Raw genomic sequence first — 27,844 nt, forward strand, 5'->3', positions numbered from 1 at the left:
TATACTATATATAATTTTGGTATTTTAAGAACATGGTTTGTCACCTTGCAGGCCCATCTTCTTCACGGAGGGATCACTGGTTAAATTATATTTCCATTTATTATTTGCTGATATTGTCGGTTGAACATTTATACCAAGTTCAATTGCTTAAAACACTCCAACAAAACAAGAATTATTGTCTTGATCTATCTCAAATTAATGGAATCTGAAAAAAGAATTTTTCTTCATGAGAATCTATATACTATTTTAAATCATGGTTCTTTTAAATAATATTTAAACGTAAATATATTTAACTAAAAAGATTAAGATAAAAATATAAAATAAATTTATTTTTAAATATTTTAGAAATGAATTTTTTATTTTTAAATCAGGAGATATAAGGAAGACATGTCGTAAAAACAATGCATATTATTTTTATTTTATTTATCATTTCTAAAAAAATATTATTATTTCTATATACGATATGCGTTGAAATTATGCAACAAAGTGCAAGGTGGATATAAAAACAACAAGGATTACATGGAAGATTGTTTGCGATTATGAGTTTCAATGTGGATTATTATTATTATTATTATTATTATTATAGGCTTATTTAATCTCTAAACGTGAAGCTCATCCAAAATACCACACACACACACACACACACACACACACACACACACACACATATATATATATATATAACTCAAAAATCCAATAACAAAAGACTCTAAAAGGTAAAAAAAAAAACAATTCAATATTGTTTTATGAAGATACTCAAAACAGTTGTGACCTACCAAATTTAATTGAAAATTAAATCAATTTGGCCGTCTTGAAAATAAAAGAAGGTAGCGTCCACGGTAGAGTGATTGTGGCAATCGACCTGCCATGCTATGCAAATTCTCATGGCCAATATAAGAAGATAATTTGAAGAGTGTATATACTATGCTTTGGCCATTTTTTTGTTGGTTAGTAATTGGAAATTAATGTATGAGAATATTGAGTAGTCATGCTTCACAAATATATATAGGCTGAAATTGTGGTCATGCCATTAATCGTATTTGGATTGTGATTTCTTTGAATTTCTAATCTTTTATTTCAAATCTATGCTTCTGTCGAAAAGAAATTGATAGCATTATATATTGATAATTATTTGGATTCTACGTAAGCTTACCGTATGATCTATACAATTGTTAAATTATTTGATAAAAGAAAAATAGCAATTTTATTAAATATTATTTTCTCTATTTTTTCTCTAAAAATCTCATATGTTAAATGATCGATAAGACATAAATACACAACAAATATTGAAAGAACAACTATTATTAATGTTAGGATCCTGGTATGTAAAACAACAATACATAACTCAAAAAAACATAATAAAATGTGAAATTAGACACTCCATAATTTACGTAGTTCACCAAAATTTAACTATGTTCATGGACAAATATAAATAGATTTTATTAAGTAATGTAAAAATTACAATTACTCTTTATTAGTAGGAGAACAATTGAAAATCTTTATACTAATAAGAATAAACACCTAACATACTTTCTCACAAATACCTTGTAATTTTATTAGATTTCTTTTCTTCATTTTACTTCTCTTTCTCTTTTGTATTTTCTCGTATACGTTGCATGAAATGCTTGGGATGCAACCTATTTATAGGCTGAGCATCCAAGCCTTCCTCTTTATTTTCTAAATTAGGCACCAAATGCATTTATGATAGAAGCATTCAGTGCCTTTGATTTAAGTCAACAATTGCATCAGCGTGTTAAACATGCAACTGCTAAACATTCTCTCACTTAAAAACTTTGATTTTTAATCATGTTTTCAACACTTGATTATTTATAATTTTTTTTTTTATCTTTTTTATACTTTTTTTCTTCATGTTGATTATGTTTTTGCTAAGCTATATGAGGATCTATACCATATAAACTTGTTATTATTGATTGGTTTGGTTAAAACATCTTCTAGGTTTTTCTTGGTGTGAATCTTTTAGAAAGTCACACTTCAATCTTCCACTACTTTATGAATAAAATGATATTAAACATCTATGTGTTTTATTCTTGAATGAAATGTTGGATTCCTTGCAGTATGCAAGGCACTCTGACAATCACAATACAAGAAAATCTTCTTTTGTTTATGCTTGAGCTCCTCCACAAGTCTTCTTAGCTATATTGCTTCTTGAGAAGCTTGGGTAGCTATATTGTATTCAACTTCTGTTATGGATAAAGTTATAATAGTTTGTAATATAAAGACCTAGCTTACAACTCCTTTTGCAATTGTGTACATATAGCTTGAAGTTGATCTTTTTCTTTCTCAAAGTCATCTGTAAAATCTAAATCAATGTAACCTCTGACAGTAAATTATGATCCTACATAAAATAATACAGCATATGAGATACCCTTGATGTATCTCAAGATCATCTTAATAATATTTCAATGCTCTTTACTAGGATTTGTCATGTATCGACTAACTGCTCCCACTACTTGTGCAATGTCTGATCTTGTGAATATCATTACAAACATTCAGCTAATCACTGTTGATGCATACGGTACTTGAGATATCTCCATCCTCTTTGCTTCATTTCTAGGAGACATACTTTAGGGTACTTTGAAGTTGACAAGAAGTGAGGTTGAAATTGACTTACAATCTTTCATGTAGAAGCGTCATAAGATTTTTTTAGATAATTCTTTTGTGAAAGCTAAATCTTCTTTTTGCTTGTCTCAGTAAATTTACATCCCTAAAATTTTATTTGCTGGTCCTAAGTCCTTCATATAAAACTCTTTAGCTGATTGTGCCTTTAATTCTTAGACTTAATCTTTTTTAGGGTTTACTAACAGTATGTCATGTCATCCACGTACAATAGCAAGATAATAAAATCACCATCTTTTTTAAACCTTTTGTAATATATACAATGGTCTGAACCGAGTCTGTTGCATCCAAGACTAATTATGAAGGAATCAAGTCTCTTATACCAACATTGAGACTCCTGTTTGAGACTATATAGAGATTTGTTTAACTTGCAAACCAAGTTCTCCTTACTTATTTCAACAAAACCTTATAGTTGAAGCATATAAATTTCTTCTTCAAGTTTTTCATAAAAAAATACAGTTTTAACATCTAACTTCTCTATATAAAGATAAAATTTAGCATACATCGTCAAAACTACTCTGATTGTTGTAAGTTCTAATCTTTTATTTCAAATTTTTGCTTTGGGCGAAAAGAAAATGATAGCATTATATATTGACAATTTTATGTTCAAATATTTGGATTCTACATAAGCACACTGTATGATCTACAAAATTGTTTAATTATTTGATAAAAGGAAAATAGAATTTTTATTAAATATTATTTTCTCAATTTATTTCTAAAATCTCATATATTAAATGATGAATTGGCACAAAAACAATATTATTTTCATACAACAAATACAATATTATTAATAGCAACTCTATTGCCAGATTTCATCCATGAAAGATCCCTCTCCTATGTGGCTAATGAATAGCCACTTCACAAAATCATCACTCCGGAATGTTATACCCCTACATATCTAGTAATTCAAAATTTCGGGTAACATTAGAATTGTTGTGAACAACTTGCAGTAATGGATGAATATTGTAATAGAAAAAAAAACCAGAAAAAATATAAGATTTAATGTGCTTTGATACTGTTTTTATATCTAGGAGTTTTTATTTTTTAATATATCAAAATAGGGTTATATAATATATATTTATAATAGATTTTAAACTGCTCAAAAAAACTTAGCCACATAAATATTAATGTTTTTTTCTAACACACAGCTTGTTAATTCGTTCATGATAATAAAATCGAAAATATACAACAAATATTATGCTAAGCATTTTTTTTTCTTTTTATTTTGAAGGAAAATCGCATAGAGAGCACTTCAGTATAGCCACACCGACAGAATAGAGCTTTGACAATATGGAAGATGATAACAAGATGATTTTGCAGGCAACAACGCTGGATTTTGATCATTTACAACTACTGGTAACAGCTGGTGTGAAAGAAATTCCACAAAATACACTTAATTAGACTGCTAATCATTGTCATTAATTTACAGACGTTCTTGTGACCATGTTCTATGGCCCAGATCGCAGGCACGATACCGCGTTTTCTTGAAAATAAATAAATGAACAAAAAAAAAAGATATCTCAGAGTGAGAAATTAAGAGATAAACATCCTATAAAATGCCACCTCCAAGTTTCAAAACTCAACCTGTGTCTCTCTTTCTCAGAACAGAACAGAGAGTGTTTTGGGTTCTTGTTGTTTGTCTGTATGTCCTGAGTTTCTCTCTCTCATTTCCATGTTTCTCTTCTTTCTCGCAATGCTCTGTTTTGACTCTTTGTTTCTTGAGAAAATGTGAAAAGCAAATAACACCATGCGTGAAATATGATTATGGTTTGATAGTTATGATCATGAGTGGTGCTATGTCTGTATATTCGTTCTACTAATAAAACTGTTTGATTTGCTTCTTTTCAATGCTAGAGCTAGACTAAATTAGATGCAGCTTTTTTGCAGCTGTTAAAGCATTTCAATACTAGATTTATTCTGTAACAGCATTTTATGTTTTGTGCTCTGGTCACTACAGGAAGGCCTTTCATGAATTAAAAAAGAAATGGCTAGAATATCTCCCATCTTCTTGATGGGACTTGCTGTCATCTGGGCAGCCTTAGCACAAGCAGAATACATGATCTATAAAGATGCAACAAAGCCCTTAAATTCTCGCATTAAGGACTTGATGAGCCGGATGACATTAGAGGAAAAAATTGGCCAGATGACTCAGATTGAACGCAATGTTGCATCAGCTGAGGTGATGAAGGACTACTTCATTGGTAAACATCACTCTTGGTTTTAGTTTCTGAAGAAATTGTGAGGTAATATGATTGATTTAGATTTCAAAGATGAAGAAGTTAGTTTCCTTCTTTGGCAGGGAGTGTACTGAGTGGAGGAGGGAGTGTTCCATCCAAACAGGCTTCCGCAGAAACTTGGATTAACATGGTGAATGAATTTCAAAAGGGTGCTTTATCAACCCGATTAGGAATTCCTATGATTTATGGAATTGATGCTGTTCATGGACATAACAACGTTTATAAGGCAACCATATTTCCTCACAATGTTGGACTTGGAGCTACCAGGTAAGTAAGAATCGATGACATTTATTTTTTTTGGCTTCATGCAATCAGTATAGGTATATTTAAGTTATGTCCAAATGAATTTGATAAATTCATTAAAAAAAGAAAATCTTATTTCAGTTACCAAAGGATCCTGAAATTTTGTCTGAAAGAAGTCCAAATTGTAATACTCGGGTATGGAATATGGTCAAATTTCCCTGCCAAGCAAACAAGAAAGTGGACAGTCATGTTTAAGATCTGAAAGTTACATTCTCAATTTGAGGCAGTGATCATCATCTCGAGTGTCATGCATTGAAAATTCGACAGTGCTTCCAGTTCCTTCTGTTGTTTTTTCTCTTTACCCTCTTTTTTCTTCTCCCCGGAGCTTTCTCAAGGAAAAGTAGTGATATGATGACATCTGCATCAATCCACAATAGGATAGATGGTGTCCATTTCTATCTGCCTTTGCTTTTTTATAAGATTTTATATCCACTCCTCCTTTCAGTTTTTTTACGGCTGGCTTTCAGTCCGCCACTGATAACTAATACAGAGAATTGCTTTTGATCAATTTTGTGATGTAATGCCAACTTTTATGTGTCATTTAATTGATGATTGGATTTTCTTTTCCATAGTATTCCGATCAACCTCAATATGCATTACAGAGTTAGATAAAACTTGTCCTGTAATCTCATCTAATAACTTAAGTTTTTGGATTGAGATGGTTTTGACAATGAAAACTCCTGCCATCAAGCAGGGAGCCTGAACTTGTTAAGAGGATTGGAGCTGCAACTGCACTGGAAGTTAGAGCTACAGGCATTCCATATGTTTTTGCACCTTGTATCGCGGTAACTCCTTAATCCAACTAATGGTTGCTATAAAGAAAAAATCATATCATATTAAAATTCTAGCTCCTTCTATTACTTCTGACTATACAGGTTTGTCGAGATCCAAGATGGGGCCGGTGCTATGAAAGCTACAGTGAAGATCCTAAGCTCGTTCAAGCACTGACCGAGATTGTACCAGGATTACAAGGCGACATCCCTGCTAACTCCTCAAAGGGTGTTCCCTTTGTCGCTGGAAAGTAAGAAATTTGCATGTTACATTCTTTTTCCATCTAGATTTTTATTGCGTACTGTTACATTAAGTTATGCATCCATCCCTATCGCTTCCACTGTTTGTCCACCTATAATGGCTATCCAGAGAAAAGAAAACCAGAACGTTTTTCACTTAGATGTATGAGAGGAATTAAAGTTCTGTAGTTAATTTTTTCTTTCTTTCTCCCTAAAGGATGGAGTAGATTTGCAATTAGCTTCATCAGATGATGGATATGTTAAATATTTATTTGATGTAAACATTTTAGACTTTAGTGTTAGGCTGGAGCCCTAGTCGTGGCATGATGCTTTCTACTTATTAAAATAGGAATGGAACTTGTGGAGAAGTGCACAGAAAAGCTTGAAAACAACAAGATACAATAAGCCCACTTGGTACTATCAAATGTTTTTTTACCTCAGGATCAACTTGCTGATCTCCACACTTAGTGGTCCCTTTATTTATCTTCTTTCTTTTCCTTCATTTGACTGAGGTCTCTTGTCCATTTCAACAAATAGGAAAAACAAATTATCATCTAGAAGTTTTTTTTCATAATAATGAATCCTGTTGTTCTGGTGCTTTTCACAGAACAAAGGTTGCTGCATGTGCGAAGCACTATTTGGGTGATGGTGGAACAACAGATGGCATTAATGAGAACAATACACAAATAAGCAGACACGGTTTGCTTAGCACCCACATGCCAGGCTACTATAACTCAATTATCAAGGGTGTGTCATCTATTATGGTTTCTTACTCAAGCTGGAATGGAGTTAAGATGCATGCTAACCGTGACATGGTCACTGGCTTTCTCAAAAACTTTCTTCGTTTCAGGGTAAAACGATTTCCTTAGCTTAGGCTTTCCTGTCTTAAACAGCTTGAGAATGATAAACCAAGAGCTGTGTGCTAATGCTATGGATTGGCTCAGGGTTTTGTCATCTCAGATTGGGAGGGTATTGATAGGATCACTTCTCCTCCCCATGCTAACTACTCATATTCTATTCAAGCAGGAATCAGCGCTGGAATTGACATGGTAATTTATACTTATTAATGGTTTTTACTTCATCAGTATTCATTATCATGCGCTTCAGTCTTCCAATAATACTTGTTCTGGAAATTCCATGCTGCAGATCATGGTTCCAAACAATTACAAAGAGTTCATTGATGGCCTAACATCCCACGTGAAAAATAAAGTCATCCCCATGAGCCGAATCGATGATGCAGTGAAGAGAATTTTGCGGGTTAAATTTGTGATGGGTCTATTTGAGAACCCATTGGCTGATAAAAGTCTAGTTAATGAGCTTGGCAGTCAGGTTAGCTAAACTTAGATTTTATCTTCCTTGTATAACAGGTAACAAGAAGATGGGGATGAACTTAAAATAGCCTGTACTGTAATAATAACAGGAGCACAGAGAATTGGCTAGAGAAGCTGTGAGGAAATCACTTGTGCTGCTAAAGAATGGTGAATCAGCTGATGAGCCATTGCTACCCCTTCATAAGAAAGCGTCGAAAATACTTGTTGCTGGCAGCCATGCAGACAATCTCGGCTATCAATGTGGTGGATGGACAATTGAGTGGCAAGGACTCAGCGGCAAAAACCTCAGGAGTGGTACATTCTCAGTTCCTCCTCAATTCACTTTCTGCTAATAGAATCTGTTTTAATGGAAAAAACTTGGTAACTTCAGTCCTTATTGCTCAACAAGAAACTCAATTTTCAATTTCGGTGACCGCTAAAACAAAATTTACCTGTAACGAGTCTTTTGTAATCATACAATATCTGATGGCATAAAAGTCAATTGGGAGATCTTTTCTGAAATATTTATTGGAAACAGCATCTCTCTTTAGGCTCTGTAATTCATTTGATGAGGTTAACTAAAATTGAATTTCTGCAGGAACCACAATCCTAACTGCCATAGAAAATACTGTCGATTCAAGCACTGAAGTTGTATACAAGGAGAATCCTGATGCAGACTTTGTCAAGTCTAACAACTTCTCTTACGCCATCGTTGTAGTAGGCGAGCCTCCATATGCGGAGACATTTGGTGACAGCTTGAACTTGACAATCTCTGAACCTGGCCCAAGCACGATACAAAATGTCTGCGGATCTGTTAAATGTGTTACTGTTATTATTTCCGGCCGTCCTGTAGTAATCCAACCATATGTCAGCTTGATGGATGCTCTCGTTGCTGCTTGGCTCCCTGGAACTGAAGGCCAAGGTGTTGCTGATGTTCTATTTGGTGACTATGGTTTCACCGGCAAGCTTCCACGAACATGGTTCAAGACTGTTGATCAGCTGCCAATGAATGTTGGAGATCGACATTATGATGCCCTCTTCCCATTCGGATATGGCCTCACTACTGATCCTACCAAGACCATCTAGACATCATTTTGTTAAATCCGGTAGATAAAGAGCCATTAACATTACATATTTGTTGATGATGTGATAATTTGATTGGTCCTTGTCACCAAAATGAAGGAAAATATAGCAAAATAATTACAAGATGTCTGTCCGCATGAGTTTAGTCTGATGGCAAAGGTTTGGACCCCGAAATATGTGGTCAGGCACAATTCATCCTGAGTCCAAATCCTAGGAAAAACAACCTTACCAGTATGTCCGTGGCTTGCAAGTATTGCAAGATGATTGGGGCTCATCTGATAATGTAATACCAAATCAAGAATCCTTATCACAAAATACTGAAACGCTGAAGGTGCGTCTTACGAGAGAAAGAGTCAGATGAATGTAACGATTATTCTTTTTCTTAAATAAAATTATTACTACTGTTAGAAAGACTATCGAGAGTGCAAATGAAAATTCTTTAGCACAGACAGTAACCTCGTTGCTAGGACAATGCATAAATCTATATACAACATCTCCTTGCACAAATTCATTCGCTTGTCACTAAACGGTCTAAAACCTGAAATGGACATCGAATGCCTAAATAACCACTGGTGAGATTTTGTCCAATGCCAGTCACTAGCTCTGCCCGGAAGCAAGAGAACATGGAACTAAATTCTGCAAAAGTTGTGATGATGACGACACTAAATTCTTAAAAAATTTATTTACTAACTACACTGACCGAATTGAGCTTTACAATATAATAGTTAATAACAATAAGTTCGAATACCGACTTTGCAGTTTGATCATTTACTACTACTAGTAAGCACTGATGAAAGAAATGGAGCAAAAAATAGTAACAGAGAATAGCTAGGACGAAAATTTTGTAAATGTCACCTCCATCCCTTACCCTTTCAAACTTCTCTCTTTCTCAGAACAGAACAGATCCGTACTGTTGTTTCTCTGTAAGTCTTGAGTTTTCTCTATCATTTTCATTTTTCTTCCTAGAAATGCTCTGTTTGAGTATTTGTTTCTTGACAAAATGTGAACCAAATGACACAAAAATATGATTATAGTTTGACAGTAATGATTATGAGTACTAACATATACCACGTACTACTAATGGAATTGTTTGATATGTTTCTCTCAGTGCTCTGATAGACTAGATCAAATGCAGTTATTTTGCTGTTAAACCATTATACTGCTGTGTACAGAAGTTTTATTCTTTCCTGTATCAGAATTTTATATTTTCAACTCTAGTCACAACTGGAATGCCTTTCAGGAACAGAAAAATGGCTATAATATTTCCCATTTTCTTGATGTGACTTGTCATCTAGGCAAGCCTTGGCAAAAGCAGAATGCATGATCTATAAAAAAGCGACAAAACCCATAAATTCTAGCATTAAGGACTTGATGAGCCGGATGATACTAGAGAAGAAAATTGGTCAGATGACTCACATTGAACGCAGTGTTGCATCAGCTCAGGTGATGAAGGACTACTTCATTGATAAACATCACTCGCGGATTTACTTTCTGAAGAATTGAGTCATATAGGAAAGCTGAAGAATTCTGTTTCCGTTTTCTGCAGGGGGTGTTAAGTGAAGGAGGGAGTGTTCCGTCTAGAAAGGCATCTGCAGAGACTTGGATTGACATGGTGAATGAATTTCAAAAGGGTGCTTTACTGACCCGATTAGGAATTCCTATGATTCATGGAATTGGTGCTGTTCATGGAGAGAACGATTTTTACAAGGCAACCATATTTCCTCACAGTATCAGGCTTGGAGATGCCATGCAAATAAATATATTGCTGACAGCCAAGTTCTAAGAGTTGATTATACTCCACGAGATCATTATGTATATGTTTAAGTTCTGCACAACTTAATTTAATAAATTCAATTAAAAGGGAAGTTTTATCTGAACGAATTCTATACTGTAATACTTTATGGAACATGGTAGAATTTGTCCACCAAACTAACAAGAAAGTGGACAGTCATATTTGAGATTACAATCGGTGGCATGCACTCAAACTTGATTGTGATTTCATTCCTTTGTATTTTTTTAGTTTCTTTTTTTTTTACTCGAGTATTTTTATATTTTTTTAAAGAATGAGACTAGTTTTATTTGGAGTTTATGGTTATTCCTTTCAATAAATATGTATTTTAAAAATTAAACTTGTGTTCTTACCCTTATAAAAATATAACAATCCCTTAACTTGTAGACAACACTTCCTTAGTTAATTCAATATTATGATCCCTTCTTCCCATTCGGGTTTGTCCTCGACACTAATATACTGCCCGAATTAGTTTAGTGTGGTGGCGAAGGTCCGGACCCGCAATCTGTGGCAACACATCTTGAATTCAAATTCTAGGCCAAACAACCTCACTGGTGTCTCGTTTTTTGTTCTTTTTGAAGTCAAATTATTACTGTTAAAAGGCCTACCAAGAGTGCAAATGAAAATTCGTTAGAATAGACGAGATGACATGCCCGCGCGTTACCGCGGGTTTATAAAATAAATATATTTGATAGCGTTATAATTATATACCAACGCTAGATAAGTAATAGAAATTAAAGATATGACGGAGCAAATATTTCATGACGAAAAAAAAAATTGTGTTGGTAATCAAAAACTTAGAGACTGGACAAAATGATTTGTAGCAATTTACCGTGTTTTGTGAGAAAAAATACAGTGCTTTCGCTACATGATTTAATTTTTCAGTTAATAAAAAGAAAAAAAAATTACTAAAAAAAAACAAAGATAATCTCTACCAACTTAATATTAAAAAAAAACAAAGATAATTTTGGAAGGAAAAAAACTCATGAGAAAAAATGTTGTAGCAATTGACAATGTTTTGTAAGGAAAACTATAGCATTTTTCCCAATAAAATAAAATAAAAAATCATTTAGAGAAATATTGTAGCAATCCACAGTGTTTTATGAGAAAAATTACAACGCTTTCCTCATATGATTTAGTTTTATTGTAATTATAATTCTTAACCAACTCAATATTAAAAAAAAATCGACAAAGATAATTTTAGAAAAAAATCATAAAAAAAAATCACATGGGAAAACACTGCAACAATTCACAGTGTTTTAAAGAAAGAAATTACAATGCTAAATTCTTAATCAGCTCAATATTAAAAAAAAAATCGACAGAGACAATTTTAGAAAAAAAAAACAAACACCAAAAAAAAGAAAAAAAATCATGTTGAAAACACTGTAGCAATTCACAGTGTTTTGTGATGAAAGTTACAGTGCTTCCCTACATGATTTAGCCTTATTTGTAATGACTTGTAATTATAATTTACAAATAACTCAATATTAAAAAAAATAAAATGAAAAAAGATAATTTGAAAAAAATTATAAAAAAAAAACCATGCGGAGAGACACTGTAGCAATCCACAATGTTTTATGAGCAAAGCTACAATGTTTTCCCCACATGATTAAGCTTTATTAGAAAGTTAAATTCTAACCAACTCAATATTAAAAAAATAAATCGACAAAGATAATTTTGAAAAAAAATATCACAAAAAAAGAAAACACAAAAGAAACTGGAAGAAAACCATGTGAGGAAAAACTGTATCAATCCATAGTGTTTTGTGAGAAAAAACTTGTATTTACTTGTAATTGCAATTCTTAACCAGCTTAATATTTAAAAAATAAAATTGACAAAGATAATTTTAGAAAAAAAACATTATAAAAACAGAAAAAAACCATGTGGGAAAAAACACTGTAGCAATCAACAGTAATTTTCAAAAAAAGTTACAGTGTTTTCCTAACATATTGTAACTGTAATTTTTAACCAGCTCAATATTAAAAAATAAAATAAAAAAGATAATTTTAAAGAAAAAAAACCATGCGGAGAAACACTGTAGCAATCAACAATGTTTTAAAGAAAAAAAATTACAAAACCAAATTCTCAATCAGCTCAATATGAAGAAAAAAAATTGACAAATATAATCTTGAAAAATAAAAAAATAAAATAGAAAAACTATGTGGAAAAACATCGCAGCAATTCATAATATTTTAAAGAAAAAAAATTATAAAGCAAAAAATTTAATTAGGTCAATATTTAAAAGGTAAAATCAACAAAAAAAATTTTGAAAAAAAAAATAAATGAAAAAAAAAAGAAAAAATAGGAAAGTTGAAAAAAAAATAATGAAAAAAATGAAAAAATAGGAAAGTTGAAAAAAAAATGAAAAGAAAAGGGAAAAAGTTAGGAAAAAAAAACCGGGAGAAAAATCACTGTATTGTAATCACAGTGAAATGTGTGTGAGAACAGTAATTTCCTCATTACATTTAGAATATGTTATGTTATAATAATAACTTCTAGCTACAAGGACGAAGCATATCTATCTGCAACATCTCGTTGCACAAATTCATCTGCCTGACATATAACGCTCCAGAACCTGAATGAGACATTGAATGCCTAAATAACCAGTGATAAAGATCAAAAGCAACCAAAAACGCCATACTTGTGAGATTTTGTTCAATGCCTCATCTCTGTCACCAGCTCTGCCCAACAGCAAGAGAACATGGGACTAAATTCTACAAAAATTGTGATGATGATGACACTACAACTCTAGAAGACATCATGTACAGTAACTTCCCAAAACAAACAGCAAGCACAATCCATAACATGTTTAGGCATCATGTCTAATTGGCAGGACAGATGGACACTGGCATGCCCTGTTAAAAAATCACTATTCCAAACATGTAACCAAGAGGAAGTGCTAAACGCCTAGGATAAACTATCAATAGCTTCAATGGAGGATCCAAATGCTGTATAATGTGAAACAACAATGGAGTGGACATACAGGGATGGATTCTACTAAACGAGGAAATGCAACATGAATGCACCTTTAAATGAAGAGTGACATCAGAGAAATTGGAGGCAATGGAACAAAAGCAAAACTGTTTAGAATTCATCAAAGAAGTTATTCCTTAATCCATATATGTATTGAAAAATACATATGATTACACTGGGAAAAGGGATCATACTCGCACAAAACTGCATTTATATTATAATCAAGTGTAAAGGATCCACCAAATGGGATTATTCCACATCAGCCTTTGGGGCATCTTTTTCCTTCTCAGGAACAGAGGTGCTCCCACTCTCAGCTTCTTTTATCTGCCTCAAAATGTCATCTTTTTCCTCAAGAGCAGCTGCTATTCTTTCATTGATCTTCTCTAACTTCTGTTTCAGCTTGTCAATGCCCTTGCCCTTGCCCTTCTCACTAGATTTTCTTTTCTTATTACTCTTCTCCTCTTTCTTTTTCTCCTTACCTTCTTTTAACTTATCTTTCTGCTTCTTCTCTTCTTCCACTGGTGACTCATCGTTTATTCCAATCTCCCTGGTGGTAACCCCAGCCTCGCACTTTGACAGAGTAGCTTCATCCTTACGTTCCTTCTGCATTTTCTCTTCCTTGTCCTTTTTCTCTTTCTTCTTCTTCTTCTCTTCTTTCTCTTCATCTCCATATTTTATTTCATCGTCTGCTTCATCCTTGTGCTTCTTCTCTTTCATCTCCTTATCTTTGTTCTTTTTCTTCTTGTTTTCTTCTTTCCCTTCATCTTCATCATCTTCTTCCTCCTCAATTTCATCTTTGCCCTTCTTATCTTTCTTCTTATCTTTCTTCTTTGCCTTCAGTTCCCCCCCTTTAACTCCCTTGTCCTTTTCTGTTTCTTCCTCAGATTCTTCATCAACCTTCTTCTCTTTATCTTTGACCTTCTTTTCTTTTCCTTTCTTCTCTTTTTTTTCCTTCTCCTCCTCCTCCTCTGCCTCAGCACTCAAACCTCTGTCTTTGCACTCCTCAACCACTTTTTTTGTATCCTTTGAATCTTTATCCTTGCCTTTCTTCTTCTCTTTTTTATCTTTCTTTTTTCCCTCTTTCTTATCCTCCTGTTCATCCCCTGAAACCTCATGATCTTTGTTTTTCTTCTTCTTCTCTTCTTTATCTTTCCCTTTCTCTTCTTTCTCCACTTTCTTATCCTTCTGGTTATCCCCTGAAACCTCATCGTCTTTCTTCTTCTTGTTGTCCTCTTTTTCCTTGTCTTTATTATTCTTTTTCTCTTCCTTTTTCTTAGCTTCTCCGGCTTCTTTGTCCACCTCTGACTCTTCACATACGCTATCCTCACCCTCCTTTCCTTTCTTCTTCTTGTCCTTCTCTTTCGTTTTCTTCTCCTTCTCCTCATCTTCATCCTTCTTCTTCTTATGTTTCTCCTTTTTCTCTGATTTCTCCTCAACTTTCTCTTTATGCTTCTCCTTTTCTACTGATTTAGTCTTCGATTCAACTTCCACCACAGCCTTCTCTCCCTTCTCGTCATTTGGTTCTTTATCCTTGCTCTTGACTTTCAGATGGATTTCCTCCTTTACAACCTTTTCGTGCACTTCAGCAGCAGAAGCAACAGATTCAGACGTATCTTCCATCTCAGAATTCTTTCTGAAAATTTGAAATTGAAATGTAAACCTTTTCTTGCTGAAGGTCAAATTTCCTGAAGAAAGTAGCAGACAATTTAGGAATCAAAGTATTAATTGTAACAAATAACCTATAAGAAAATCTTGATATGAATTATCCAAAGTCCAAACCACATGGAGTGATCATCAAACTAGAACTTCGATAAATGCCTGGGCGACACATGATTGCGCAGCTGCCCGTTGAGCACAAGATCTAAGACTAGGTAAATACATGGATTTTAACATCCCCGTCAAAAAAATTCTTGCAAGCTCCCAGCGGTATAAAGACCGAGAAACTTATACAACATATCGTTATAGCAATAAATAATGTTTTCTTAATGCTTCAGCATTTTCATAATTGCATTTCTGTTTTTTCTATTTTCATAGCAAAATCCTTATATCATTACGCTACCCCACGAACGATTCCCAGTATTATTAACGCCTCAATTTACTTTCATTTAACAGCTTCATAATGAACAGATTTTTGATACAGAAAAGGATTTTATTTTATTTATGATCTAAAATAATGCCTTGGATGGTTTGTGCAAGTGTCTTTTACAAAAGACAAAAACACATGCAGACACCACCGAAAGATTCCAAATATCATTGTATAGATCAAAAATCAAAATATTATTCTCCCATCTGGAAGGATTTGCAAGCATGATTAGCTAAAGAAAAACATTACTCTACAAATGAACAAAAAATCCATCATCAAAACAAGAGAACATACCAACAGCTACTCAATCACCTAAGACAGATATTGACCCCATAAAGATTACTCCCTCTCCAAAAACACGAAATGAATATCACAAAAACAAGAGGGCAAGAAGAAAACGTTGTGAACCCAACAAATCGAGAAACAGATGAGAGCCAGATGAAATCTAGGAAAACCCCCTAAAAATATAAGAGAATATGTTGATTAAGTTATCAAGAAAACAAAAAGGGTACAAAAGTATGAGCTAGAAGATCCCCCAACTGATATGAAATTAATATTATTTATCAGATCAAATCAAAATGATCAGAAACATGAAAGAATTTGTACCTTAGTTTCTTTTTCTGGAAGTTACTACTTTTAAGACAACCTGATGGATGATGAAGAGAGACGCTTAAAGATTGGCTTTGCTTCTGTCTAGGGTACGATTAAAGGTCTCTCAATCTCTCTATCTACTTATAGAGTTTCGACTTGGGAACTGTGATTTCTCCCCTCTTTTTTGTTCTTTTTCAGGATTTTTTTTCTTTTTATAGTTGTGTCTAGATTATAATAGTGATTTTTTTAAAAGTAATTTTTTAAAAATTATATTAAAATAATTTATTTTTATTTTTAATATAGTATATTAAAACAATTTAAAATTAAAAAAAAATAACTAGAATATTTAAAAATAATTTTTGAAGGCAAAACAAAAACTAAAAATGGTAAACATGTGATTTTTTCAGCTGAGTTGTCTATACCCACTAAGGTAAGAAAAACAAGTCGGTCACGCGTAACCCACAACAACTCGGTCCCACGCGGTGAATGTTTGATCCATCTTTTAATTATATATATATATATATATATATATATATATATATATATATATATATTCTTATTTTGAGCCGTATAAATTAAATTGGGGTTTTTTTTTTCTTTTTCCACTAAAGGTTTAGGTGTATAATTGTCCGTTGTGTAAATCATAAATTAATCTATTTCATTTTAATAATGAATTAATTATTTTTTTGTTTTAAAAACTAATTATTTAACCCCTTAACTAATATTGATTACAATTAATTTAATATTGTTTTATTTTAAAAAAAATATCTTTTTAAAAAAACAAATTATTTAATCCCTTGACTAATTATGATCATGTTTAATTTAATATTATTTTATTCTAAAAAGAACTTCTTTCTCATTAATATCTTCACGATAGCTATTTAATTTTTCTTTCTGTATCTTTTAAAATAAAAATTAAAATGAATTGGAAAAGAATATAAAATTAATAAAAAAGACTAAATAATTATTTTTTTAAAATAAAAGAAATTAGTTTCTTTAATTTTTAAAATTAAAGGGATTAATTTATAATTTACTAATTTGTTTTGTAAAAGTGTGGTTTTCCCTCTATCAACCTTCGAACCTTTCTAAAAAAAAACAGCACCTATTGTATCAGTTTCCATTAAAAAAACTAACAGAAGAAGCATTTTCAAAATTATTTTATCACAAACAAGTGATGTAAATAACATATAAAACAGCTTTTCTTTTGTTTTCTTTTTCCTGTTAGCTCTCATAATATAGAATTGATAGTAATTTCTTTTATTTTGTAGATGGCATTTCAATTTGTTGAGTCGAGGAGATTAGGACTTCACAATATATTTAAATCTTAAGATTACTGGAGATTTATATGATTGTTAACTTCAGGATTTATGAGATTAGTTGAGGTGCATCCAAATTAGCTTGAACATCTACATTAATAAAAAAAATAAAATTATGAAGCATCTACTTGTTAATTACAATCCTTTATGTAACTCTTTTTTTATACATAGGATATCCTGAATCAATTTTCATGTACTAGAAAATAAAACTTATTAATTAATGTAAAAAAAGGAGGGGTTTATCTATAACATTCCTATGAAAAAAAATTTAATATACTTATTGCTGATTTGTTTTGGTTAAAAACAAAAAATTTAATATATACTATAACTTTCATTTAAGATGTATAATGTTTATTTTTTAAAAAAAAAAGACAAAGGTAAAATAAATTTTAGGGATAATGACTCAATCTATCATTTTAATATGTTGATTTTTAAAATATCCTTATATTAATTTTTTCCATAAAAGTTAACTAAATCAGTCATGCATATAATATTAATATAATATTAAGTCATGTGCATGGGTGATTATGTTAATTAATTAGAAGAAAAAAGTTGAGACAATGATGAATTGAAAACTCAGTTATTTTGTAAGGATAAAATTGGCTCAATTATATAATATAAAGACAATGTATGTCATTTTCACTAAATATTTAGACCCCTTAAGTTATTCAAATATTTACCATAGTCCATAGACAAGGTAATTGCATTTCAATTAAGTCCATTTATAATTAAAACATGATATTGTTTTATAAATCAATGCTTCACTTATTCACTAATCTTGATATTTTATTTTGGTCATTTTAATCTTGCACTTCTAATGATTTTTTCTCAATGTAACTCTGAAAAAACAATTAAATACAATTGATTAATATGTTTGGATGAGGTAGGTGTGATCTAGGAAATGGATTTGTAAAAAAAAAGAATGGATTTTGAAAACAAATTTGGAATTTGATTATTGCATAAAAATAAATATATTTCACAAATAATTGTCCCAACACCATTCCTATTTTGTAACACAAAAAACTACATGAAGTAAGATAATTTTATTATAAGATTTTGAAGTGATACTTTTAACATATTTTATAAGGTCATCATGGGTATCCTCAACCAATCCTTTGGGTTAAATATACTTTTAGTATATATATCAAATTTAAATTATTGTTTTAAAAGTTTTACAATTTAAATTATAATTTAATGAAAATGAATCACGGGACAAATTAAAAAAATTAACAATCTTCTTGTAAGACAACAGTTTATATGGATTCCCTTCAGGTTATGGATTTAATGATGATCGTGGTAATATATGTCAACTACACAAAGTAATTGTATAGATTAAAACAATCATCTTGAGCTTGGTTTGGAAGATTTACTAATGCTATAAAGCGGTTTGGATATCATCAGAGTAACTTGGATCACACCTTGTTCATCAAAAGGCTATCATCAAAGTAACTTGGATCACACCTTGTTCATCAGAAGGCACGACCATCATGTAACATTGCTAATCATTTATGTTGATGACATGGTTGTTATAGGAAATTATCTAAGAAGACCCAAAAACTACAAGACCATCTAGCATTTGAGTTTAAGAGGAAAGACTTGGGATGTATCAAGTATTTGCTAGGCATTGAAGTCTCGTTCTAAGGAAGGTATATTTCTTTCTTAACAAAAGTGTGTACTTGATTTGTTGATTAAAACATGTATGTTGGATTGTAAGTCATCCACTACATCTATTGTTGAGAATCATCACTTACAAGTTTATCCTGATCAAATACCACCCATTAAAGACCAATGCCTGAGATTAGTTGGGAAGCTTATTCATTTATCTCGCACCCGGCCTAACATTGCCTATGTTATTGGCCTTGTAAGTTAATTTGCTCACTCTCTTAATGAAGAACATAAGGAAGCAATCAAATGAATATTGAGTTATCTTATAACAACTTTTGGTATAAGTCTTATATTTCACAAACATGGCCATCTGAATATTGAAAGGTACACGGATGTTGATTGGATAGGGTCTTCCTCTAATCATCGGTCTACATCTAGATACTTTACTTTCATAGGAGGTAATTTTGTTACTTGGAGTAGTAAATAGAATGTTGTAGCACGATAGGGGTGATCATTTTCGGTTCAGTTTGGTTTTTACCTATAAAAAACAACCAAACCGGTTTTTTTGAAAAAAAACTAAAACCGAGTCAAACCGACCGGTTTCGGTCCAGTTCGGTTCTTGATTTCAAAAAACCGAGAAAACTTATGCCTCATTTCCTGAGACTTGCCACCATCAAACAAAACAAACTTAGCAAGATCTTGTTTGAGATTGAACTGGTCTTGTTTGAGAAACAAAACAAACTTATGCCTCATTTCTTGAGCCTTGTCACCATCGAGATCAAACAAATGGAAGCAGTGGTCTTCCTTTTCATTCTCGACAAGTTCAACAGTTCCCTTCCATCCACTCCTTTTCAACTTCTCATAATAATTCTTAGCTGCAACAGTCAAATAGTCTTCCTCAGCTACAAAGATTAACATCCTCTCGCACCCAAGCCTAGCAAGATCCTCTACACCCGGATTCATCCTAGGATCAAGAGGCGAGAGGGGGCTGCTTCTAAGTCTAGGGGGAGGGAGAGGGAGAGAAAGAGGGGGAGGGAGAGGGAGAGGCGAGAGGGGGTTGCTGGTGGCTAGGGTTATTGGGGGGAATAATTTTTTCTATTTATAGTACCTTTTTTTGAACCGGTTCGGTTCGATCCAGTCCGGGTTAACCGGTTCCTGCATTATAAAACCGAAAACCAAACCAAATCAGGATTTTTTCTAACTATTCTAATCGATTTAATCAGTTTTTTTCTCATTTCGGTTTTTTCGGTTAATTTTTTTTAGTTTTCTCAGATTATTCGGTTTTCTGGTTTTTTTACACACTCCTGTAGCATGATTTATGATTAAAGTTGAGTATTGTGGCATAACTCATATTATTTATGAATTATTATGGTTGCATTTATTGCTATGTAAAATAGGCTAAGTTACTATTTAGGTTGCATTTATTGCTCTAAGTTTAGCTTAGTTAGCTTAGATCCTCTCTAAAATGAAATGTGGAAAATTCCTTGATGCTGGTCTTGTAAGGACAATAATTGTGTCGCACCCGACATCGCGGCGGCCCTAAAAATTCTAATTACAAGGAAAGAACAGATTATGACATCTTGTTCTTTTAGGGGAAAAATGTGTCTTGTTTGAGGAGTCGCCACCTAGTATTATGGTCACTAGGAACCCTAACTGGTCAACAAAGATTTTATGGTTCGGGACTGGTTACGTAAAAGGAAAGATATTAGCACCCCTTAAACGTTCTGCCTAAGGCAAACTGCATTGCTCTTTTGTCTTAAAATGCTGCTAATTGTTTATTAGTTTATGCTTTGATCATTTGTTTATAATATTCCTGACTCTGACGTCAGTGAATATTCGAGCTCGAATAATTCCAACTCTGGCGTTGGTAAAAATTCGTAGCTACGAAAATTTAGATCAATATTTTTTATTCCCTACTCTAGCGCCAGTGAATAAATAAATAAAAATAAATTGATTTTTACGCATGCACATATTTTTTTTATTTTTCTAACTAAATAAAATAAAATACACCGAATAAAAATAACATAAATTTAAACCGATATTTTTTATTCCTGACTCTGGCGTCAGTGAATAAACCAGTAAATTTACATTATTTTTATTCATGCATACACATTTTTTATTTTTTTATTTTTTCTACTTTTTTTATTTTTTCTATATTTTTTTGGGGCTGGGTCCAACTCAGCCCACGTGGGCTGGGCTAGACCCAGCCAGCCCAGCCCGGTCACTGGCCCAAGCCAGTGACCCGGCTGGGCCAAGTCAGCAGGAAGCACGCGTGGATTGGCTCCACGCGTGCATCATGCACAGTGCGAAGGTAATTAATTTACCTTCGCACCGTGCAACATTACATTCAAAATGAATGTACAAAAACGAAAGCAAAATGGCTTACCTGTTCTCTGGAGACGGTGGGGATGGTGGCAGCGCGGTGCCCTTCGTCTGCTCACAGCCTTCCCTCCTGCTTTCCTTTGCTTCTGTGCCCGCTGTTCCTTTTCTCTTTTTGTTTTTCCCTGCTTTCTCAGTCCTTGTGATGAAGCACCGAGGACGGTGCTGGCTTCTCCTTTCAAACTTGGGTCTGGATTTTGTGTTATGTTTGTGCTGATGTTCGTTTATTCCTCATTTACTATACCCTCTTTCTCTCTGGTTTTTTCTGCTCGCCCCTCTGTTTTTTCTGTTTTCTTCCTTTTGTTCTCTGTGTCTTTTTTTCTCTCCGTCCCCCCCGGTTCTGCCCTTTCTTTTTCCCTTTCTGTGATTCCTCTTTTTTTTCCTCCCCTCGTTCTTGGTTTTTTTCTCTGTTTTATGCCCTGTTTTCCTCTGGTTTTCGGTCCCCTGCTCTCTGGGTTTCTCCTCTGGGTTTTTTTTGTGTCCTCCCCCCCCCCCCCTTCGCGAGGTCGCCTTTGCTCCGCTTTTATAGAACCAGCGGCAGCCTCGGTGGTAACGGCTGCCCCCCTCCTAAATGATCCGTAACCGACGCATTTGAATGAAGAAAACGTCTGCCATCATTGCCAACGGACAAAGAGCCTCTGCCTTTAATGGCAGAGCCGTCGCAGAGTAGAGAGACGGTGAACAGTCGTTGCAAAACGACCCCGTTTTGCTGGCTACGAATTTGGTCCGTGTGATTCTTCTAATTTTGCAATCAAACCCCTGCTTAAAATATAATTGGATCCTTACATTTCTGCGCGATTTTCAAGTTGGTCCTTGAATTTTACTTTTTGCAATTTGGACCCCAATTAAACCCCAAACTTTGCTATTTCTTCAATTAAGTCCCTGATTTCATTAATTTAATTAAGTCCAATTAAGTCTCAAAACTTATCAATTCTCCAATTAAACCCTTAATTGGATTAATTAAATTAATTCCAAGCTCAATTAAGTCTCAAAACTTATCAATTCTCCAATTAAACCCTTAATTGGATTAATTAAATTAATTCTAAGCTCAATTAAGTCTCAAAACTTTATTAATTCTCCAATTAAACCCTTGATTGGATTAATTAGATTAATTCCAAAGTTTAATTAAACCCCAAAACTTCCAATCATGTTGCCCTTAACCCAAATTTTAATTCATTCTTCATTTATTTCATTTTACTCTTTTTTTCCATCATTATCATCATTTTTTTTAATCCTTTTCAGTAAATAACAATTAAAATAAAACGGTCAAAAATTGGGTTATGACAAATTGATAATCGGGTTTTATTCAGCGTTGCAAAATAATTTCGGTTTGAATTGGTTTGGAAAGTAAAAAAATAAAAACAAACCAAACTGAATCAAAACTCATCAGTTTGAATCAGTTTTTGGTTCGATTCGTTTAAAAAACTTAAAAATAATAATTTTGATTTGATTATTTATTTTGATCCAAAACCGAACCGACCCGAAAATGCTCAGTCCCATAAAATAGCATAACCAAGAGTTCTCTATACAAAAAAATAACTAATGTCTAAGTGATTAGAAATGAAAAATATAGGCATTATTTTTTGTAATATAAATCCTTTCATTTAAATGAGTATAATTTAAGACAATAACCAAAAAGTCTATATAAAAAAAAGAGTAAGGATCTTATTTAATAATTGATTAAATTCGGATGTAATTTTTTTGTATTTTAAATATTAGATTTTATTTTATCTATTTTTATAGTAAAAATAAAGTGTCAGTAAGATACTATATAGGTTTTCCTCTGCAACAATATATTATATATACGTTAGGAGTGGTTCACAAAATTTATTTTATATTATTTAAAATTTTGTATGACACATGAATAGGCATATATTAATATATTATATTATTATTATTATTATTATATTATATTATACAACTTTTTTTAATGAATTTTTTTTATTTGATTTAGTTTGTTAATGTTAAATTTTTTTTATTTAGTTATCAGATTTTCATGATACGGATCCCGAGTTTGATAGGTTAACCTGATTTGACGCGTTAATCTGTATTTTTTTTAATTAGTTTTTTCATTTAATTTAGTTTGTTGAAGTTAATTTTCTTTCTATTTAATTATCAGACTTTCATGACACGTATCCTGGGCTTGACGGGTTAACTTAGTTTGATGGGTTAACTCGGTTTGATGGGTAAACCCTTCATTTTTTTTTCTATTTAGTTATCAAACTTCCATGACGCGAATCCTAAATTTTACGGGATAACCTGGTTTAAAGGGTTAACCCAATTAATTTAATTTTTTATTCTTTTTCTTCATTAATTTTTTTCTTCCTGTTGATTTTTTTTCTTTGGTTTTTTTAATTAATCTATTTAATTATTACATTTTTATGACACGAGCTTATAGTCAGACCCACATCTAATATTTTTGGGTCTGGTGTTGCAGTCAGACTCAGTTAAACTTGGGTCATGCAAGTTTAATGTTATTATTAATATTATAAATATTACTCTTAGATCAGGCGATGCAGCCAAATCTAAAATTCTTTGGTATAAATTTATAGAAAAACTCAAGATTTTTAACTATTTATTTTTTTATATATTTTTTATGTAAAAAAAAATGACCCGCGGCATCGCGCGGGTCATGTAACTAGTATATATATATAGTGTAAGAGATAAAAAAAAAATCAACACAGTAAATGTAATAATTTTTGCATTAAACTGTCAAAAACAAGTTGAGTAAGGAATTGAAGAGAAGAGGGACACATAATCTTGCTTTATATTATGGAGAGCACTACCATTATTATTATTATTATTATTATTATTATTATTATTATTATTATTATTTTATTTTTCCAAAAAAGTTAGATATGGTAGCTGTCAAATGATGAAACACATGGAATAAAAGGGGTAAAAGATATAAAAACATTAGAGAAAATACATGAAAATTTAATTTCGGTATTAATATTTTTTTCAATCAATATGGATTAGCATGTTTATCATGTTGAACTTTTGTTTTTATTTTACTTTAAAGATTTTATTTATTCAAATCTAACTTAATTGAATTTTAGTTTTATTATTTTATGATTTTTTTATTTGAATATTATTAAAATGAGTTTTAATATGCTGTTTAAAATTAATTCTCGAATTTAATTATAATATTTAATTTAAATTAATTAATAAATTAATTAAATTCACATGTGCTCTTAAAAAATAAAAAAATGGATAAATAAATATTTTAGAGAAATTAGTTTTAATATTTTTTTAGTATGGTAAATAAAAGAAGTTGGCTTTTTATTTATTTTTATATTAATTTTAGATATTAATTATATTCATAAAATTCAAAAAGAACCGACTCGAGATAAAGTTGGCTTTTCATAAATATTTTAGATATTAAGAAAAACGAAGGGATAAAGAAAAGAAGAAGACGAAGACGAAGTTACATAAGTAAAAGAGTAGAGAATCTGAGTCTGGTTAGTGACATTTCTCACTCCCTCCTCCAGTCAATTGCAGCCCAAGTTCTCTGTTTGGTCAACGGGAAAATTTGACGTTAAGAAAATTGTTTTTTTTTTTCCTATCTGTTTTCCAGACCGCGAAGTTGAAAGCATTTCGATTGAACCACAACAGCACCTTGTCTTTTGTCTTGTGCCAAAACCCATAAAAGGTATTATCTGCTAAATTTACTTAATTTTATCGACAACATTGCTGCATTTAGATATATACTAACTATAGTAGTTGTGATTTAGTAGTTCCTTTCCTCTCTGTCGGTTTTGTGGGCTTAAGAAACTGTTAAAACACGATTGATTTGCATTAGTTACAGTAGAATTCAGTTGTTTGATTAGCAAAGGGAATGAGATGGATTGGAGAGGAAATCTGAGGATTAGTCAGTTGATGCTGGCATACATTGTTGAGTAAATATCAAATCACTGTTCATCTTGGACTTCCTTCTTTACAGTAACCCAGCTGCTTACAACTTACAGGGTTCTAGCTTTATGAAATCCCTTGTGAAGGGATCTCACAACGGGAAATTCCCATGACCTTAACTCTACTAGAATTATTCATGTTTTTAAATGGAATTTCCGTTTTTATTTTGAAACACACTAATGTGAATGCTTTGGAGAACAAGTTCAAATCCCAATCAAAAAATAAGTAACCAGACCATTTTCTTTCTTTTTCCTTTTGTCTCTCTTCTCTCCGGAGCGCAATTATCAACAAAAGTTTTTTGTTCACCATTTACATGAGTGGATGATTCATGAGCAACATATGAAGAGGCTGTTATGCGCAACATCCAGGTGACTGGATTATGGCTTATTTCATTGAAGGGGAGCCCCATGAGAGTGGTGTCTGCATACATATATATAAAAAATTAGATTTTTGGTAATCTCATACTAATTTTGGTTTTCCAAAAAAAAAACTACAAAAATTTTGGAGTGTTTTTCAGTCCATAGAGGATTTACGTAGGCACCTGTGTCTTGTCATGCCATATTTTTTCATTTTTCACTGTCATATCATTGTATTTGTGGTTGACATGTTTAAAAATCGTTGACAGAATTAACAGTATGTTATCAACTGGAATGAAGTTGCATGCAAATAAAAGATTTGAGGGTTCAATTGCATAGCTGACTCTAGGCCATACTTCATTTTCACCGACAAAAGAATGACACGTTGAAAAGGGTGGGTTTCTGCAGAGTGAAGACTTGTAAGAAATGGCAGCAGACATGGCAGAGTTCCTCTGGAGGAAGTCTTTAAATGCTCTGCAAGAAGCAGAGACTGAATTATTTTTTCAATTCACTCTTGCTTCTCATTTTCGAAGAATTAAACAAGTGATGGAGAGTAAAAATATCAAAATATGTTTATCCCAGGCATCAAGCATCTGTGATATGCTTTATGACCTCAATGATGTACTTGTTGAGTGCCAGAGCTTTGCACACCAAAGGAAAGCACACAAAAAAAACAGGATACTTTTCATCCCTTCTATGGATCTTCGTTTTGTGGATAAGAGAAAGAAAAGGTTGGTTGACATCGAAAAAAAGTTTGAGGAAATGGTTGTGGATGGTGAGGGACAATCTAGTCCTCATAGAAATTCACCATTGAAATTTAGGGAAGGCAATGGGTCTGAAATTCTTGGGTTCGATGACAACATTAAAGAGATTGAGAGCATGCTTTTTGAAAATATATCTAATGAGAATGGTGTTGAATTCAAGATAATAGGCATATGGGGAATGGGTGGCACTGGAAAATCCACACTTGCTAGTAAGGTTTTCAATAGTGAGAAAGTGAGCAGCCAGTTTTCAAGGAAGATCTGGATTTGCTTATCTGGTATTCAGGGGGGTGAGAAAGACATGGGGATTGAGATTTGTAAGTTGATGTTGAAGGAGTTAGATTATGATATTGATGAATTAAAAACAGATGATATTACTATGATGGAGCTTTCGCAGACCCTTCAGTGTCTATTATCATACGAAAGGTATTTGATTGTGTTTGATGATGTATGGCCCAGGCATGCCAACATCTTGGCCACAGACATTAGTTCAGCAGGGGTGCTTCCCAGAGGTTGTAATGGTACTGTCATTGTGACAACCAGGCTGCAGAAAGTGGCTACAAGATTTGGAGCTGAGAAGATTCACCTTCCGCCCCCATTGATGAAACAGGGTTGTTGGAATATTTTTGAGCATACCGTTAAATCTGGCCTTTGCAACAAGTCTGAAATTGGGTTTGACCAATGGTTGCAGAAAATTGAGGACGAAGTTCAAGAAGATGGATTCAAGTTAATTGGGATATGTGGGGTGCGCAATGCAAGGAAAACCACGCTTGCAAGAAAGGTTTTCGACGGTGTTTTGAGCAGAAAGTTCTCAAGGAAAATTTGGGTTTGCCTATCAGGTATTCAAAAGAATGAGCAAGACATTGGGGCTAAGATTTTAAAGTTGGTTTTGGAAGGGCTAGATTATGATCTTAATGAATCAATAATAGATGATGATCTTACCGTGATCGAGCTCTTGGGCACTCTTAAGCATCTATTATCAAATGAAAACTATTTGATCGTATTTGATGATGTGTGGCCCTGGCATGCCAAGTTTTTGGCTGAAGAAACCATCTCGTCAGGGGGATTGCCTAGGAATAGTGGTGGTGCAGTCATTGTCACATACAGACTGAAAGAAGTGGCTGAAGAGATAGGATGTATGAACGTGATTCACCTTCAGCATCCGGAACTGGAGGATTGCGGGAAGATCTTTCAGCGCACTCTTCAATACGATCCAGAAACATGGAACAGGATTAAAATTGAAATCGAGTGCAAAATTGGTGATCTTCCATTAGCTGCCAAGACACTCGGGGAGATCTTTTTGGGGAAGATCGGAGAATCAGAGATTTCTTCCCCGACTTCTTGAAATTCCCACCTTCTCTCCTCTGTATTCCCTATTTGCAAAACATTTATGCCCTTTGGCTACAGCATTGTTTGATTTTCCCATTTTATTGTAGCCATAACAAGACCCCCTTTTGATCTTAAACATTTTAGCTCAGAATGAATCGAGGGTTTCTTCT

General features: G+C 32.8%; 3 protein-coding genes across 5 annotated transcripts; 2 read left to right on the forward strand and 1 right to left on the reverse strand.

Moving 5' to 3' along the window:
* Window positions 1-4,147: 4,147 nt before the first annotated feature.
* On the forward strand, window positions 4,148-8,705 carry LOC133669177 (uncharacterized). 2 transcript variants are annotated; one of them, XM_062089224.1, is made up of 10 exons: window positions 4,148-4,279; window positions 4,595-4,838; window positions 4,937-5,141; window positions 5,872-5,962; window positions 6,053-6,198; window positions 6,795-7,038; window positions 7,132-7,236; window positions 7,334-7,516; window positions 7,608-7,812; window positions 8,096-8,705. In XM_062089224.1, the coding sequence occupies exons 2-10, from the start codon at window positions 4,622-4,624 to the stop codon at window positions 8,581-8,583; spliced, it is 1,884 nt and encodes a 627-aa protein (XP_061945208.1). In that variant the 5' UTR covers window positions 4,148-4,279; window positions 4,595-4,621; the 3' UTR covers window positions 8,584-8,705. The 2 variants fall into 2 exon arrangements, with proteins under 2 accessions (XP_061945208.1, XP_061945209.1); XM_062089225.1 differs by having other exon boundaries at window positions 4,198-4,838.
* A 4,728-nt stretch (window positions 8,706-13,433) lies between these two features.
* On the reverse strand, window positions 13,434-16,207 carry LOC133669757 (uncharacterized). The gene is made up of 2 exons (XM_062090024.1): window positions 16,032-16,207; window positions 13,434-15,027 (listed from the first exon to the last, which is right to left on the reverse strand). Exon 2 carries the CDS (start codon window positions 14,960-14,962, stop codon window positions 13,592-13,594), a length of 1,371 nt encoding a protein of 456 aa, XP_061946008.1. The 5' UTR covers window positions 14,963-15,027; window positions 16,032-16,207; the 3' UTR covers window positions 13,434-13,591.
* An 8,454-nt stretch (window positions 16,208-24,661) lies between these two features.
* Window positions 24,662-27,844, forward strand: LOC133669063 (disease resistance RPP13-like protein 4). 2 transcript variants are annotated; one of them, XM_062089075.1, is made up of 3 exons: window positions 24,662-24,777; window positions 24,894-24,968; window positions 25,854-27,844. In XM_062089075.1, exon 3 carries the CDS (start codon window positions 26,011-26,013, stop codon window positions 27,688-27,690), a length of 1,680 nt encoding a protein of 559 aa, XP_061945059.1. In that variant the 5' UTR covers window positions 24,662-24,777; window positions 24,894-24,968; window positions 25,854-26,010; the 3' UTR covers window positions 27,691-27,844. The 2 variants fall into 2 exon arrangements, with proteins under 2 accessions (XP_061945059.1, XP_061945057.1); XM_062089073.1 differs by lacking the exon at window positions 24,662-24,777 and having other exon boundaries at window positions 24,784-24,968.

This window comes from Populus nigra, chromosome 12 (assembly GCF_951802175.1).
Source record: "Populus nigra chromosome 12, ddPopNigr1.1, whole genome shotgun sequence".
In the NCBI taxonomy this organism is placed as follows: domain Eukaryota; kingdom Viridiplantae; phylum Streptophyta; class Magnoliopsida; order Malpighiales; family Salicaceae; genus Populus; species Populus nigra.